Genomic DNA, 15836 nt, shown 5'->3' with positions numbered 1-15836 from the left:
TTAGCATGTTTGATGTGAGATATACTGTGATATTCTCTGAAAGGTAAAAACAGAAAACTGGGCTGTGAAAATTGACTCGCTTTACCTTAAATGTTAATGAAAAGACATCTTCATTTCGGCGTTTGTCTTCATGTTAATTTTTAGCTTTGGCTCTTTAGCATGTTCCCTCATTAACTCTGAGTTGCACACACTGTAGCAAACATGCATACAGCAGCAAGGATTTTGATTATTTGTCAAGGAAACGACCAAAGTCTGGATCAGATGATGGTAAAATGTAGGATACAGGATGTTAAACTGAGTACAGAGAGTTAAATCTAGCTGCTGCTTCATTTGGACGGCAGGTGAAGAGATGAAGTCAAAGAGTCTAACAGTCTAAAGTTCAGTTTTCCTGTTGGGGGGAGGGGGGGAGTACAGTTTTCAACACGACAGCTTTGCACTTTGACCGTCGCCTGTCTCGTAAATCTTGAGGAAGAATAGTGCACAGTCATGCTAATAGCCAACCAGCTAAAGAGGTGAATGAAAACCCTCGTCACATTTGCATGTTTACCAAAAAGAAAAAACAAAAGAAGAGACAGGTTTAGTTCATTTTCTTCCAGACAGTCTCGGGTGCCTATTAGCTGCAGCACATGCAGCGTACTGAAACCTCTGCTTGGAAATGCCTCCAATAAACTGTAGCATAACAATTAGTCACGTTAAGATTCAGTGACAATTAAAACATTAAAATCAAACAATCCATCAGACAGTTCAGAAAAATATTAAGCAAAACAGTTCAACGGTTACAAAATACAAAGTTAAACAATCAGAAAAAAAAGTGTCCTTAAACCAGCTGGCATGATCTACTAATCATATAGAAATATATTGATATATTGCTTTGTCAGTGGTGTACTCCTAAAATATAATGCTAAACTAACCAGTAGCTGTAGAAGAAAAGCCTCACAGCAGCTAATCAACATTAAATTCATTCTTACAGGACGTTTAATACACTCACAGCAGTTTCTGATGCTCAGATAAGTCACGGCTCAAGTCTGACACAGCTTTGAATAAAACACTCAGGGTTGACATACAGTAAATCTTCATAAGCAAATCCCAAACAAAGAGTCTAAAGGACACCATATTTGAGTAGAGACATGTTTTTAAATGTTCACACTATTTTGTGTCGAGGTTGCATTTTTTTATAGCAATGACTCCTCTGTTATAAGGCAGTAATTACAGTGGGGTATGAAATGGACAAAAGTGACTGATATATGTAAGCAACAGCTTAAAAAGTATTTCCTACATTAGGATATAGTCAATTACAGTGTTAATTTGTTATCTCTTCATGCTGTTCGCTCGCTGTTACACTAGCGGCCACCACCTGCATGTGACACACAGCTCTCTGCTGAGCCGGCCTTCTTGTCCCTTACAGTCCAGTCACAGTTTTTTTTTTTTCTGCATTTTAACACAGCTACTTTGTATAATTTGTAAATTGTGTGAAATGGAAAAGGAACTCCGTCCCTTAAATTCATGAGATGCAAACCTACAGTCCTCTTTGTTGTTTGTCCATTTTTCCTGAGGTGAAAACAAACCCCAACACAACGACCTCAAACAAGCCCCCATCGTCTGTGTGTGTTTAGTACACAAACCACACCTGAGTAAAACACATGGCCCAATGAGTAGGAGCTGATCACCACCTGAACGTGGCCCGTTTACACAAAGCGGTCACTTCAGAGGAAGAGCGGCACGCGAGTGCCTCGATGTATCGTTTAGTAAAATATACAGACTCAGATCTTTTGTCGTTTAGCCCGAGAGGCAGAGTTTGCACAAAGCCAACGCCTGTCTGAGCTCTCCTCCACCTGAGACAGGCACTGATGCAGATCTTTAAAGAAACAGGAAACAACTGATTCATTTCTTTTTTTTTTTTTTGCAATGTGATCACTAACTAAATAAAAAAACAACCACAAAGAACGAGAAGGTGTGATGCGTTTCAATAATGTGAATGGCGGTACTGATATTCTTCATGTTGTGTATGTCGTATGTGTGATATATGTGACAGTTTTTAAGTCCCTAAATATTTTTACAGTGGACCTGTGCTCTGGGATAAATAATGAGAAGAATGGAAGTTAGCAGACACCGACCTCAATGACCTTGAAGTACATTATGTTATGGACACTTTCTAATGCAGGTACAGGTAGGCGGTGGTAAAAATCATTGTGCATTTTCAGTCAGTTGGTTTGTAGTCAGTTTAAATCACGGTTCACTTTTAAATCTTTTTCACAGCACATATTTTGACTTGTTTTAGTCTGAAATCACGTTCTGTTTCCTACACACTACTCTACATTTACTAACCGCCATTTTATTTGGGTGCTCGAATACGACCTCTTTCACAACTGAAGGAACTAAACACTATGGTTAACCTCCTTTTTATGTTGTTTTTACTTTTGTAAAGCACTTTGTGACTTTGCCTATGAAAAGCACAATCCAAATAAACTTTAATCATTGACTTCGTTCACTGTCCACCTGTTCACTAAACAGTGGACAGGACCAGGTCAGATCGGCTACTTGATTACTACACTGCTGTCTGTTAAAAATCCAACAATGCAATGTGCTGTAATTTACAGATAGAAAACTCCTGTTGTACGACTCTGTCAGCAGCTGTCAGCGATAACGTAAGATGATGATTATTAAGTGTCCAAGTTTACTGCTACTTCTTACTGGTAAGTAGAAAACTCTGACACCTGTTATACAGGTTATACAGTTGTGAATGAGTGAGCAGGAGCTTGCAGTGCATGCTGATATGTTGATGTCATTTGTATCATCTGATGTGATAAAGGTCTCCTTCACCACGGAAAACTAACTGAAGCATAATTATAGCTGCTCCAGGCAGTTATGACCTTTCATGGTGAGTTTTCCACTCGAATATTGTTTCCTGTAGTGTGGCCCTCTGTCGCCGGTGCTTTGGTTTGACGTCAGAAACAGACAGAAACAGGTAAAGAGACAAGTATTTTCTGTTGGGAAGGTGTAAAATATAACATCGAAACAACGGATCTATGATGGTGGCCATGGATACAAAAAAAAAAAATCTAACTAAAAATAAAAGAATTACAAGTTACTGTTTGAGTTGTATTCATTGTATTCATAGAAAGGAAGACATACTTCCTTCCAAACAATAATTTCTCAGACGTGCCCATCACCACCTCAGATATTTTCAGCCGGCCACACAAATGTTTGGCCACATGGGGTGATTTATGGTCGGCCTTGAAAGATCACAGATGGTTGGGTCTAACAACTGGGCTCGTCGTCTAAAAATGGCTGCCACCATAAGTAAACTCACTATCACCGTAAATCAAAAAGGGGCTTCTTTGAAATACGGCCCCACAGTGTACGGAGCGTTTGACAGCAGTGTAAACAGATCGTTCTATTTCCAAAGACTGGCTTAAAGTTACACTTCATGACTTTTGCTTTGCAAGTTATTTAAGGTTATATCAAAGTTTATAATAAAAAGTGTCTATAGTAGGTGTAATATAATGAAATAGATCAAATCAGTCTCAGTATCAATTCAGTCAAGGTGCAGAACGACAGTTAACAGCGTTAACAGTCAGACAGAAGATAATCATACTGTAGTTAAAAGCACACGTCACAGTAGTCACTAATCTGCCTTCGTCTCGGCAGCAGGGGGAGCTGCTGCTGAAGATACCAGTCTGGCAGCTTCATCCTGGAGCTCCACCGGCCCCTCCCCACCTCCTTCCTCCTCCTCCTCCTCCCTCTCCAGGCCCACTGGAGGCTGTCTTTGTGCCACAGCGTGCCTGGAGCGAGCTCTGTGCCGTCGAGGATGGAGGAAGAGAGCTGGGTCCGGCATGGCTGTGGGCTCTGCGGGGCCCATCACTTTCTCTACTGGCACACACTCTCGGGCACGCTCCACTCTGGAGGATGCCCGGACGCTCTTACGTTTGGGTTTGACCACAGGAGTGGAAGGGGAGGCTCCTGAGAGCATCTGTGTAGAAATGGAGTCCTGCCCGGCACCGTGCTGGGCCGCCTGACTGTTGGCTCTGGCGAGGAGACCCTGCCTCTGCTGCATCCGCTGGTGGTGCAGTTTCTGCCGGGCAGCATGCAGCTGGAAAGAGAGGTATGCTGCTGCCTCCGTTTGCTTCTGCAGCTCCGTGTTCAGGATGGTTGAGCAGTGGCTGCGGCGTTTAAGCTCCTCAAGAAAATGCCGTTCCTTCTGCTTGAGATTGGCTCTGAGGGCTCCCACCAAAACCCCTTTGTGACTCAGCTCCTTACGAAGCTCTCCTAAGGTGCACTCCTGGTCTGCCAGACGGTTTTCCACCTCCTGACAGCGGGCCTCCAAGAACTCCTCTTCCTCCTGCAATTCTGATAAAGAGATAGACCACAAATGCAAATGTGAATTATTAATTTATAATAATATATATATAATTTATAATATTTTTAAGAGTTTTGAAATTCGCTTTTTTAAAAATATAATAATCTGAATACTTTCTAAATATTTCCTGCAATGTATAAAGGCATCGGCACATAATGTGCATACACACATCATACATCAAATAACTCAGTGTACATATCTCTTCTCCATAATAAAAAACTAAGCTTTAGTTTGGCCTCATCAGCTCTAATCCTTATCACATCACAGAAGAACAACTCAGACAGTGTCCAGATTATATTTTGGCTGAGATCCTATGAAAGTACTAAATGGGATAAAAGTATAGGTATTTGGAAAATCACCAGTTTCCACTCAAATTCTGATGAGGATAATCTGTGACCTAGAAAATGACCGTGGCTTTTGAGATGGTGCAGACAGTTATTGGAAATGACACACGCATATGGGAAGGCTAATAATCTGTCCTATCCCCAAATGACAGGCTGCATCCATCCTGCGCAATGTGCAAATCTTTAGTCTTTATCATCTAGCATATTGTATATTATGATTTCTAGATTTGTGTTACTAAAATGAGTCCAAAAAAAAATCAATACATTTACTGCTAAAATGATTTCTGACAAACCTGAGAGTACCATCATAACAAACCTTTGAATTTAACTCTTCATTACAGTCAATTAAACGTCAACTCAACAAGTTCACTTGATATTCTATACCTAAACTGATATGCAGAAACCACTGACTTTATGGAGCTTACAATATTCCATTTCCGATCTCACCGCGTCAGAGACTTATTCGACTGCATCTTTAGGTTTGAAGCTCCACGTACAGCACATCACTGGAAAACATTGTGGAGAGTTAAAACCTGCTTTACTTCTGAACAGCGAGGGACAGTCAATGCCGCACCATAAAGCCTCGGCATCCTGTGCAGCACAAAAAACTAAATCTCACAATTAAGCACTCATTAAAATAGATTTTACCATGTCATCAACTCGCAGTGACAGAGCATCAGTCCCAACATTGCTACAAAATCAGACCACTACTCGAGGCTTGAACCTCTCTGCCACGGTCAGGTTTAACACAGTATACTGCTTATTTTTCTTTTTTTTTTTTTTTTTTTGCCTCTGTAGACAACCTCTGTGCTCTTTCATTCCAGTAATATTCCCCAGAGGAGAGGGAGGTATGGACGAAAAGCCCTGAGTCAGTGCAGTAACCTCCGGGCTGCCTGAGCTTGCCTAAACAAAGGGAGATTACATCCACTGACCCCTCTAGACAGAGAAATCTGGTCTGGTTTTCTGGGTAGGAGGTTTGTTGAGACCTGAAGGTGAAACTGTAAAGCCTGGGATCCATATTCGGCTTTAGTGTGATAGGGTGCTTTACACACTGATAAAAGCTTACAGTTTGAGGTTAAAGCTGCTCCGTCTTATTGCTTTATGGTCTCCATTTACTGGTATTTTAATCTTCCTTTTCTAGTATGTCTTTTGTTCCTTATTTATTCCTGGTGTCTTCCAGGACCGATAGGTATCAGGCTTTCTGGTGCCATCACCACACCCAGGTTGAGCTCATATTCTAACTATAGACTACCTAATGTGATCTTCATATCCTTCCATACCCCACTTTCCCTCCTCCATGTCTGCAGCTGACCACTCTGACGCCTTGTTTTTTCTTAATCGCTTTCCTCTCCACCTCTCTCTTTCCACTTCTTCCTCTCTCTTCTCCTGGCTCTACATCTCTCTCTTTCTCAGCAAAGTCTGTAAGTGGACACTCCCACTGGGAGCTGGAGGAAAAAACGAGAGCAGGAGAGAGAGAGAAAAAGAGGATGGATCAATTTGTCAGTGTGGGAGGAGAACAGAGGGCTGTGCTGTATTGATGGATCCGGGGATAACCTGTCTTGAAAAAGGAGATGGGATCTAATGGTCGAATAATGCAGCCGAGCACGACTCGCCTGGGACTCTATACAAGCACACACACGTGTACGCGGCCTTTCGGACTGCTCTTTTTCTAGTGTGTGTGTCTAATTCGCAGTGACAAAATGGTGCCTGTCTCTGCATCGAGCCGCCACAAACATCCGTACGCCACGAGCCAAACATGTTGCGCTGTGCTGTTTTTCCAGCTGCGTTTGTGTCTTCACAGTGAGACTCCATATCGCCGTGACCAATTCTTTTCACACAGAAAAATTGCCTGCGTTCAAACAACGAATAAACACAGATGGGGAAACACAAGTGCACCCGTGATCTGGCCTGTGTTTGGCTTGTCAGAGACTTCCTCGTCCTCGTGGGTGAGGAGAGAGGACAGGGAGGCGTGGGTCACAAGAGGGAGGAGGGTGGCTGACAGGGATGTGTCCCCTGGGGGATGGGTGGGTGGAAGGACAGCGGGATGCAGGCACAGAGAGAGTTGGACGGTTGGGGGTTGAGGTTGAGTGCAGCGGGGACAAACTAGCTCAGGGATGTTATGAACATGCATCTGTCGTTGGGTCTCTAAAGCAAAGGAAGACGGCAAAAATCCAGCAGATACAAATACAGTCAGGCAGAGACGGAGAGAGATTTATGTTAGACGAGGGAAAGGAAGAAAAAAAGGCCTTTAAAGTGAGTGGATTTGAGAACTAAATAGATTTTTTTTTAACATACCTATTTGGCTCCTGCCCGGGGGCTTCACCTCCAGCTCACTTGTCAACTCTGGAAAAAACAAGAGAAAGACAAAAACAGAGGACAGAGGTGTTAAAAGAGAAAAAACATCATATTGTTGGAGGTTAAATATAGACGCTCAACGGTGCTGAAGTGTCTTATTAAAGCAGTATGCTGACATTTTCTGTTTTCTGGTTACCATAACAGATGCTCAATGCAGTTTCTAGCACATCTTCAGCGCGCTCATACATAATGTATGAAACAAAATCTGAAACTTTACATCAAAGATGAGAAAGTCCTGCTACAGTCTGGATGGGAAAAAAAAACAAAAACACTGTCTTTACTGTAGCTTTAAAGATATATGAGCACTATTAGAATTCCTCACAGAAATCAATATATATTTAAGTAAAAACTAGCAAACTATGCAGTCTGGTTCAAGAGGAAATGCAAACCAGTCAAACAGAAACCCCAAAAAGCTGAGAAAAATGCTCAGCGTTTAGTATCGTGAGCTGCGCTGCATTTACAAAAACATCTGATCACATCACAGCATTATTCCTGAATTTCTGACAAACATTCGAGTATCATTTCGACCCAAAACTACTGCTTCAAACTGGATCATATAAAGGTTCAATTTATGATTTCATGTCATTTGTGTGAGGAAGTGTAATTGTTGTTGTGTATTTTGCGGTGATATTTGTGCCCCTCACGATTACTCCTTTAATCTGTGTGACACTGTAGATGGCTTTTATGTCTTGCATTAGTGGATGGCCTTTGAATCCATTTCACTTGTGCCATGTAAAAAATAACAGGGAGATTAGAGACACTCAGCAGCTTTTCTGTCTGGATGATAAAAGTATTTCAATCACAGCCATTACTGTATTACTTTTTTTTTTTTTTTTTTTTTAGCAGTGTAGGAAGTCATAGCAGTGAATGGTGTGATTCTTCTGATCGGGTTTATACAAATATCACATGATGGTTTTTGAGGAGATAATGTGTCAGACTGGTGTATAGCCATCAGTCTTTCGTGGTGTTGGACTATATTGAGCTCAGAGACTGTGACGTGGGTGTGCGTGGGACAGACTGCTGGTCTCGTCTGGCCTGTCAGTCATCTCGATGGTCATTCAAAGTGTCCAGACTGCAGCAGGGAAATCTCCACATTAAGCATATTCAGCGCACACTTCAACACAGCAATGTAGAGATAAGCTTTATTTAATTTTCCCAGAACCAGAAATATTTCCTTTTCAATCAGGTGCCCTGAGATTAGGAGTTCTGCTTCAAAATGAATGAATTTTTCATCCTCACGTTTTTTAGACACTGATGTTTACTAAAAACTCGTATTCTCTTAAGATTGTTTGTAAGGAGATTTTGGTTACAAAGCTGTGAATATATTAAAGCATATTATTGGATATGTCTCATCAATTATGAGTAGTGAACTTAAGGTAATATTTGAATTATTTTCAGTGTATAAACATAATTTAGATCAAACTAAAACATGACGTGCGTTAGATATGCCAAGCCTTTCTTCTCATGCTCTCACTGTCACACCCTTCATCCTTTTCTCTGCAGTCGGCATAACACGCCCACACATGCAGCTGGCATGAAGGGAGAGGCACAATGGGGAAGGAGAGGGAAGGACGGATGGAAGGACGGACAGACGGAAGGAAGGAAGGAAGGAAGGACAGACGGAAGGGAGGGAGGGAGAGAGGAAGGAACGAGGGAGGGAAGGAAGGACGGACGGACGGGAGGGAGGGAGGGAGGGAGGGAAGAATGAAGAACTAAGGGGGCAATGAGGAATTTCTGACAGGCAGATTTACAAAGATTGCTGATTAGGTGACGTTATTATCATCACCATTCACAGCTGCGAGGCGCGTTAATGAAGTTCATTAAACCACAGGAAGCCGATTGCAGGAAATATTTCTTGAAACAACAGTGAAACAATGAAAATGTGGCACTCAGCACATTGCAGCATCCAGTGTGTGTAACTCTTTGTAGGTCACCGAGTTTATCTCCTGCAGCCCAACAGAGCATTCAAGGTTTTTTGTTTCATCGATTCAACCTTGAATCTTGCAAACATATCTTGAAGGGCAAACACGCACACCGCCGACTGATATCTGCGGCGCACAATAAACACATTATATCAGACCCCATTTCAAAAATTAATTTAGTTCGTAGCTCAAGGACACGGAAACACAAGAGCCCTTACGCTGATGAGGAAACTCCAGGAGTTCAGAACAATAAAAAAAAAAAAAGAAAAAAAAAAGAAGTCAGCTGTACGATGGCAGAACTAATATGTACGACATCATCGTCAGCTCAACCTTGCAGTACCCTTCCAGGCTACATATTAGTGAGCTGGCAATAAACACATATCACACCGGCAAACTGCGGGAGCCTATCCACATCTACTGTAGCATTACAGCCATTATTCAGATGCTTCATTAACTCATTTATAATTAGACCCCAAAAACTGATAGAATCCCTCCAAGATGTACAAGTTATATGTACTGATAAAAAAAAGTTCATGAGATGCATTCACATCCACTTACAAGTGCTAAGAACAGGATTACAACTGCAAATTGTTAATCTTTGTCAAACCCTTTCAGAAGCAAACATTCATGTGAACAAAAGGCAGTACACACAAAAACAGACACAAAAAAAATGACAGTTCCAACTTCAACAAGGAATCTGCCATTTTCAGTTTCTCTGTCCTCCATGGAAACTTTACAGAGTGACCATTTCATCTTACTTTGCCTTCAAAAGACTTTTGCCAGGAAAACCCTTCAACAGATTTTGAACTCTGGCACAGGAGCATCATAAGAAGCTTTAAAGCTTCTCAGCAGAAGGAGATGGTTTTATGAGTTTTCAGTGAGTGTGGTGTAATAATGTTCCCGCGTATGCAATCCCTGCAGAATGTGTTTACATAAGTTCTGGGGAAGAAATATTGTTGTTGTCATTGACAAAGTGCAGTAAAATTCCCTGAAGACTTCTTTATTAATAAACTATTTTTTTATAAAGCAAATTACTGTCTTTCTGAAGTTTTGGTCACATATTGTGTTGTTTCCTCGTAGCAGACTGAGCACATAAACATAGCTGCACCTCAGTGAGGACCAAAAACTAAAAACAATCTGTAAAAGCAGCATGTGGGCCGCCATCTGCACTTACAGCGGGGGAGACAAAAGACAAGGAGCAAAAAAGGTGGAAATGCTTTCTCTGTTGGTGCCATCACCACCACGCACAGCTGGACTGACCAGATGTGACTGTGCAGCAGAAATACAAAATGATTGAATGTTTTCAACACAACTGGTCACACTGGCTCTGAGCCAGCCCTCCACCCCCACCTATCTACCACACACACACACACACACACACACACACACACACACACACACACACACACACACACAAAACCCTCTCCTGTGTTCTCCCCCTATATCCCTGCACCACAATCCTCTTCATATGAATTACTAAAAGTATAGGATCGTTGGATTAACCGGCGATATGTTTGCACCCTTCTCAGGATCACATTGTGTTTGACAGTACACACAAATATTAACTTTGTGGGGTAAAAATTTTTTTTGGAACAGAATAGGATCAGCTCCCATCCACACAATGTATTTGTATGTAATCAATCATTAACAGGTTTAGGTTCGGGTGAGTGTTGCGATTAGACGCGGGGAGAAAACTCCAGTGGATGAACTAAATTCAATACAAAATCCTCACAAGAATAGTAACACCAGTGTGTGTGTGTGTGTGTGTGTGTGTGCGTGTGTGTGTGTGCGTGCGTGCGTGCGTGTTCATATGCACTTGCATGCTTAATTAAATGGAAGGCATATCCATTAGGCCCCCAACAGGAAATGATGCAATCTACGGGAATTGTAGCATGACATCACCATGTAGTCTTTGTCTCGTATTGACTGATGGTGCTAACACACAGGAGAAGAACAATAAAGACTACACGCACACACACAGACACACGGGGTCTTGGGGGATTTAGTTTCTCTATTTGAAATGAAAATGACGACTGCACTGCAGATTGTAACTGAATACAGTGTCACAAAAGCAGCTTACTTCCCCTTCAAAATATTATTGTGGTAAAAAAAATATCAAGCATTAGCTTGATATTACGTGAAGCGCTCTGGATGGAGTCAGAAGAATATCTTTGTGCAGGCTTGATGGATTATTGTAAAGTTTAAAAACCCATTAAAAAAGGACTTCTTTCTAATTTTCCATCAAGCCTGTTACTCAAAATCTTAGTAAATCTTCTCTCTGAGGGTAAAAGGTCAATGAGAGGGGTCCTTGCTAATTAATAAAGACCTACAGCAGCTAAAAAGAAAACGCAAGGAATGCGGGAACAGGATTAGCCAAAGAGATCCTTCACTTAAACGTGAACTCATTAGAGCTGAAATGGTGAGTCAGTTATCGACAGAAAATTTTAATTCTGAATACTTTCAGTCATTTTTAAAGAAAAATGTCATCTGGCACTGACTCGTGAAGATTTGCAGTTTTCTTCATCATATATGACATCAAATTAAATGTCTTTGTATTTTTTTTGAACAATACACACTATGACAACTCTCTCTGGTCTTTGAAAAAAACAGGATGGGCAATTTTTCATTCTTTACAATTCCAAAATTAGTTAGTTGCAGCTTTACAGCTCTCAGACACAAATCAGTGATTATATATATCCTTGAAGCTTATCCATCTATGAAGTAAAAAAAACAACAACAACAACATAGTGACATCTATGTCTATAAACACGTACGGCACAGAATGTGAAGTAGTTTAAAGAAGTCAGAAAGTATCTTCCTCTGAATCTCCGAGTGTTGTGAAAGCTATATGTCTGGGATGTAAAAGTCTGGAGTCACATAAAAGTTTCTTGGCTGTCTATTACAACAACAGGAAGTCCCTCACCTGAGCACCGTTTCTGCAGGGACAGGATCTCCAGGTGGAGGCCATGGAGCAAAGTGAGGTGCTCCTGCCTGAGGAAGCCCACGCTCCTCTCCACACTCTCTATCTGCCGAGACAGGCTGCTCTCATCACCCATGGCCGCGTCTGGAGAGACAGAAGGAGGGAATCAGAAGGATGACACCGATAGGTTTTCTGTTTACTCCACCACTATCCATCTGTCTCTAAGAGACCACTTTCATAACTTCATATTACACTGAACTTCCGCTGCTAAATGTAACTCTGTCTTGCTGTGAACACTGCAGCCACAGAAACGGAGAGAAATGCACGTTCTGAATTTAGGTCATGCTGGAGCTATAAATAAGGTATCGATGACCAGAAGATGAACAGAAATGGGAGAAACCATGCGGCTCCTGTCAAGATGCAGTCAGATCGAGGAGCTCGATAGGCTTTGTGTTCGATAAGAAGTCGAAGCGAGTGTCTCTGCTTACCTTTAAATTGATGTCAAGTACCAAAATTTAAGAAATAGGATTTGCAAGCGTTAGGAAAACGTCCTCCGATCCGGGCATGCTGGCCTCCAGTGCTGGTCCAAATCCTGTAGGCTGCGGCATTCACCCAGAGACATTTTATCTGGAGCGTTAAAGTGCTTTTCAGCAGCATGTGACGCCGTTTGATTGGAGCAGGAAGAGGCTGGATGGCTGCGTAAAAATGCAAAACCACCACGACGACGCATGGCACCGAGGTCCTCCGACAAAACTGCTGCTTGCTGCAACATCTGCGTCGAGCATCAGCAGGAGGAGGATGCTGTTTTCGAATCGGTCGATATGAAAACCCGCGAGGAAGGTGCGCAGTCCATTTTGTTACGCGCGCACCTTCCCTCGTCGTCGCCCACCGACTGACACGTCCCGCTGCTGGAGGAGCTGGGTAATGAGGAAAACAAGTCGACGTGATCAGAACACGCGAGAACGTCGTACCACGGAGTGACAGCCGATTGGAGGGACCAGCCCATCACGGCTGCGCGTCGACGCTGGAGAGGAATCGATACAGGGCTCGTGGGAGTAGGCTACAAAGAAAAACACCAAAACTTTATGATCTCATTAGGATAAATAAACAAATACGAATCAACGTATAACGTTAATAGAAAACAAACGTTTTAAAAGTCTGCCTCCTGCAGACCGGTCAAGTTTTTTTTTTTTTTTTTTTTTTGTATTTTGGGGCTTTGTACACCTGAATGTGACTCTAGCACCATGGACAGAGATACAGCAGGCTGGTGCAGTGGGGCTCAACATGTGTCCCGCGGACCTTAATGGGGGCTCCTGCTAAGTTAGCTGTTTACTATGTGTTTGCAAAAACTTAAAAATACCCAAGATATCATGTATTGTAAACAAAGGCTGTAAACACTGTTCTGGGTCCATAAAATCTATACTGTCACTTTACAATCACCAGTTTAAAAAATAGTTGAACCTCTGACAGCCGGACGGAGTACAGAGTGGAATTTACACTGATTCACAATTACCACTTAAGGTACACAGTGGTATTACAAGACAGGACTTCAATTTTACATATTGAACCTTTATGGTTTAAGTCATTAATCCATTGAGTCACACTTCCATCCTCCAAATCAACCAATTGTGATTACAGAACACAAGATACAAACATTTAATAATAAAACCAACAAAAGCAGGAAAAGAAGAATTTAAATAGAGTTTAAATGTCTCATAAAAGTTGCATGTTTTTCAAAACGAAAAGTACAAACTTTTAGTTCACCCAACTGCCCATTCTTTTTGTATTGTTTCAGGTTGGTGCTCTTCAACCAGGGGCAGCTTTTGAATAAATCCCTGTCGTGTTTAAAAAAAAAAATAATCCAGCATTTCACTGGACGGTTTGCCTAAAGGGGAAAATAGTATGATTTTTGCTTATCAAGATGATTTACTGTGTTATGAGATGCAGTAGTTGTACAACTTGACTTCTGGAGTTAAAAACATAACATTTATTTATTTAATTGTATTATCACGGCAAACAAAAAATGTTATTATACAAACATAAATAGGAAATTTTATTACAAAACAATTTCTACCAAAACATGAAAAAATGAAACCGTTATATGTACGCGCAGATGATTTTGCTTTCAGAATTTGGTCTTAAATGCTTGAATATTAGTTTTTTCTTCGCTTAAGAGTAAAGTTATCAAGCTGCACAGTATCAATAGTCTCCAGTTTATGATGAATAACCAAGGACATAGTAATACAAAAAGTATTTATTGGTTGTGATATAAAAACCGGTCTCTCCTCTAGCTCCAGTAATGCAACGGTGAGGATCAATACAGTCAACCATCATATTTATTGTGCATGATGAGGATTATGAGGCTGTGTGGCAATATTTCTAGTTCATAACCGCTGCAACTTTCTCTGCAACTACATCCTGAAATAGTTTCACCTGCCAAAAAATACAAAGCATCATCTTGAGGCCTCAGTACAGTCGTGTTTGGAAATCCAAGAATCGCACGGTAAAAAAGAGCAGGAAGTGGCGTGCAGAGAGCAGTACAGGAGCTCATTTCATCTGGACTTGGCTGCTAGGTTTTATCACATTGAAGCACACAGCAACATTATGAATAAATATGGCATCATAAAAGCACAAGTTCAAACACATTACAGCCTTATACAACACATTCACAAATGTAAGCTCGCTTCGCTCGTTATAAAATAACTTCAATTGTCTTCACTACAACCACAAAGCTGCCCTGTAAATCTGAAGAATTGAAAAAAACAAGCCCAAATCAACATAATGGAAATAAAGGCTGGCATTAGTCACAAAAACAAGAATCCAAACTTAACCATTTTCTCCCAATCAGTGCTATTTCATTAGTGAAGTGATGTTTTGAGTTTAAAGCAGACTGAGTAATAGAAAAGGATTTGATTCTTGTCACATAATCAGCTGCAAGTGCTTACACCAAGATGACCATGTGGGTGTGATATTTACTTTCAACTGCAAGCAATTGTGTTTACTTCATACTGAACATGCTGCTTGTAATATGGTTGGACAGCCTGGTTTTATGTCTTGAACATCAACAGATTCAAGCTGAGATAGCTGGTCTTGCCTTCACACACACCGGCTGAAGGAAATTGTATCTGGGGCAAAAAACAAAAAGAAAAAGGTGGCCAAATGCCCTCCAACCAAATGACTCAATCACAATCACATCAGCTTCTCTATAATTAACATTTTACAACAGGAAAGCTCATTGAACATTGTGTTAATTTCATCTTTATTCCACAACTTTAGTATAAACAAATTGCAAAGCTACACAATTAACCAACCAGTTTAAAAAAAAAAAAATTAAAATCAAAATGCACCAAATATTTCCATCCCAGTGAAGACTGTAATGCTATAATTTGAGTTCGAGTAGGCAGCCGTGCGTATAACAGTTTGCTGTATTCACAGATCTCAGACCCGTTTGTTCTGATAACTACCTCAGGAATTTCTCTGCATCTACCTGTTCTTATTGGCAACTTCAAATTAAAGGCGGGATTGCACATCTACAGGAAAAGTTAAAAAATAAAAACATCTCTGGTGCTCTTGGCTGTGCTGAGGTCACTGAGGTGATGTTAACGAATATGACGTCCTACATTGGCTAAATGAAAAAAGGCAAATCCTGTCTGAAAGCTCCTACTGCAGACTGTTCATCGGGAAACACCGGAGGAATACATGCGTTAATGGTCGTTTGTAATACAGAACTATCTACGTCATTTAGCCTTTTTTTCCCTGTCATATCGCAGGTTTCAAGTGACTGACGGCTGATGGACAGTGATGTCACTGGGTGATTGTTGATAAGAGGTCGGGTGGGACCCTTTCTCCTTGTCTTTTTTTTTTTTTTGCCATTGTAATTGATCCATGAGTCAACTGAGCCAGGCGCTACTCCATGTTTTATTCTGCTAAGATCTACG

General features: G+C 41.2%; 1 protein-coding gene across 1 annotated transcript; it reads right to left on the bottom strand.

The window, feature by feature from the left end:
* Window positions 1–1317: 1317 nt before the first annotated feature.
* ccdc92ba (coiled-coil domain containing 92Ba) lies at window positions 1318–12811 on the bottom strand. Its single transcript, XM_069689776.1, has 4 exons — window positions 12387–12811; window positions 11902–12042; window positions 6997–7044; window positions 1318–4347 (listed from the first exon to the last, which is right to left on the bottom strand). The coding sequence occupies exons 2-4, from the start codon at window positions 12032–12034 to the stop codon at window positions 3626–3628; spliced, it is 903 nt and encodes a 300-aa protein (XP_069545877.1). The 5' UTR covers window positions 12035–12042; window positions 12387–12811; the 3' UTR covers window positions 1318–3625.
* Window positions 12812–15836: the final 3025 nt, after the last annotated feature.

The sequence above is a fragment of the Brachyistius frenatus genome, unplaced genomic scaffold, assembly GCF_029030835.1.
Source record: "Brachyistius frenatus isolate BFR_SWC_R1_liver_20210118 unplaced genomic scaffold, ASM2903083v1 Contig_1, whole genome shotgun sequence".
Taxonomy (NCBI): Eukaryota; Metazoa; Chordata; class Actinopteri; family Embiotocidae; genus Brachyistius; species Brachyistius frenatus.
Note: the sequence above shows the minus strand (reverse complement) of the source record. Positions and strands in the feature narration are given on the sequence as shown.

Coding starts and splice junctions, on each gene's coding strand:
- ccdc92ba (XM_069689776.1), bottom strand. CDS start 12,034: ATGGGTGATGAGAGCAGCCTGTCTCGGCAGATAGAGAGTGTGGAGAGG. Junction 7,045..11,901: donor CCTGCAGAAACGGTGCTCAG/GTGAGGGACTTC, acceptor TGTTTTTTCCAG/AGTTGACAAGTGAGCTGGAG. Junction 4,348..6,996: donor CCCGGGCAGGAGCCAAATAG/GTATGTTAAAAA, acceptor TCTCTTTATCAG/AATTGCAGGAGGAAGAGGAG.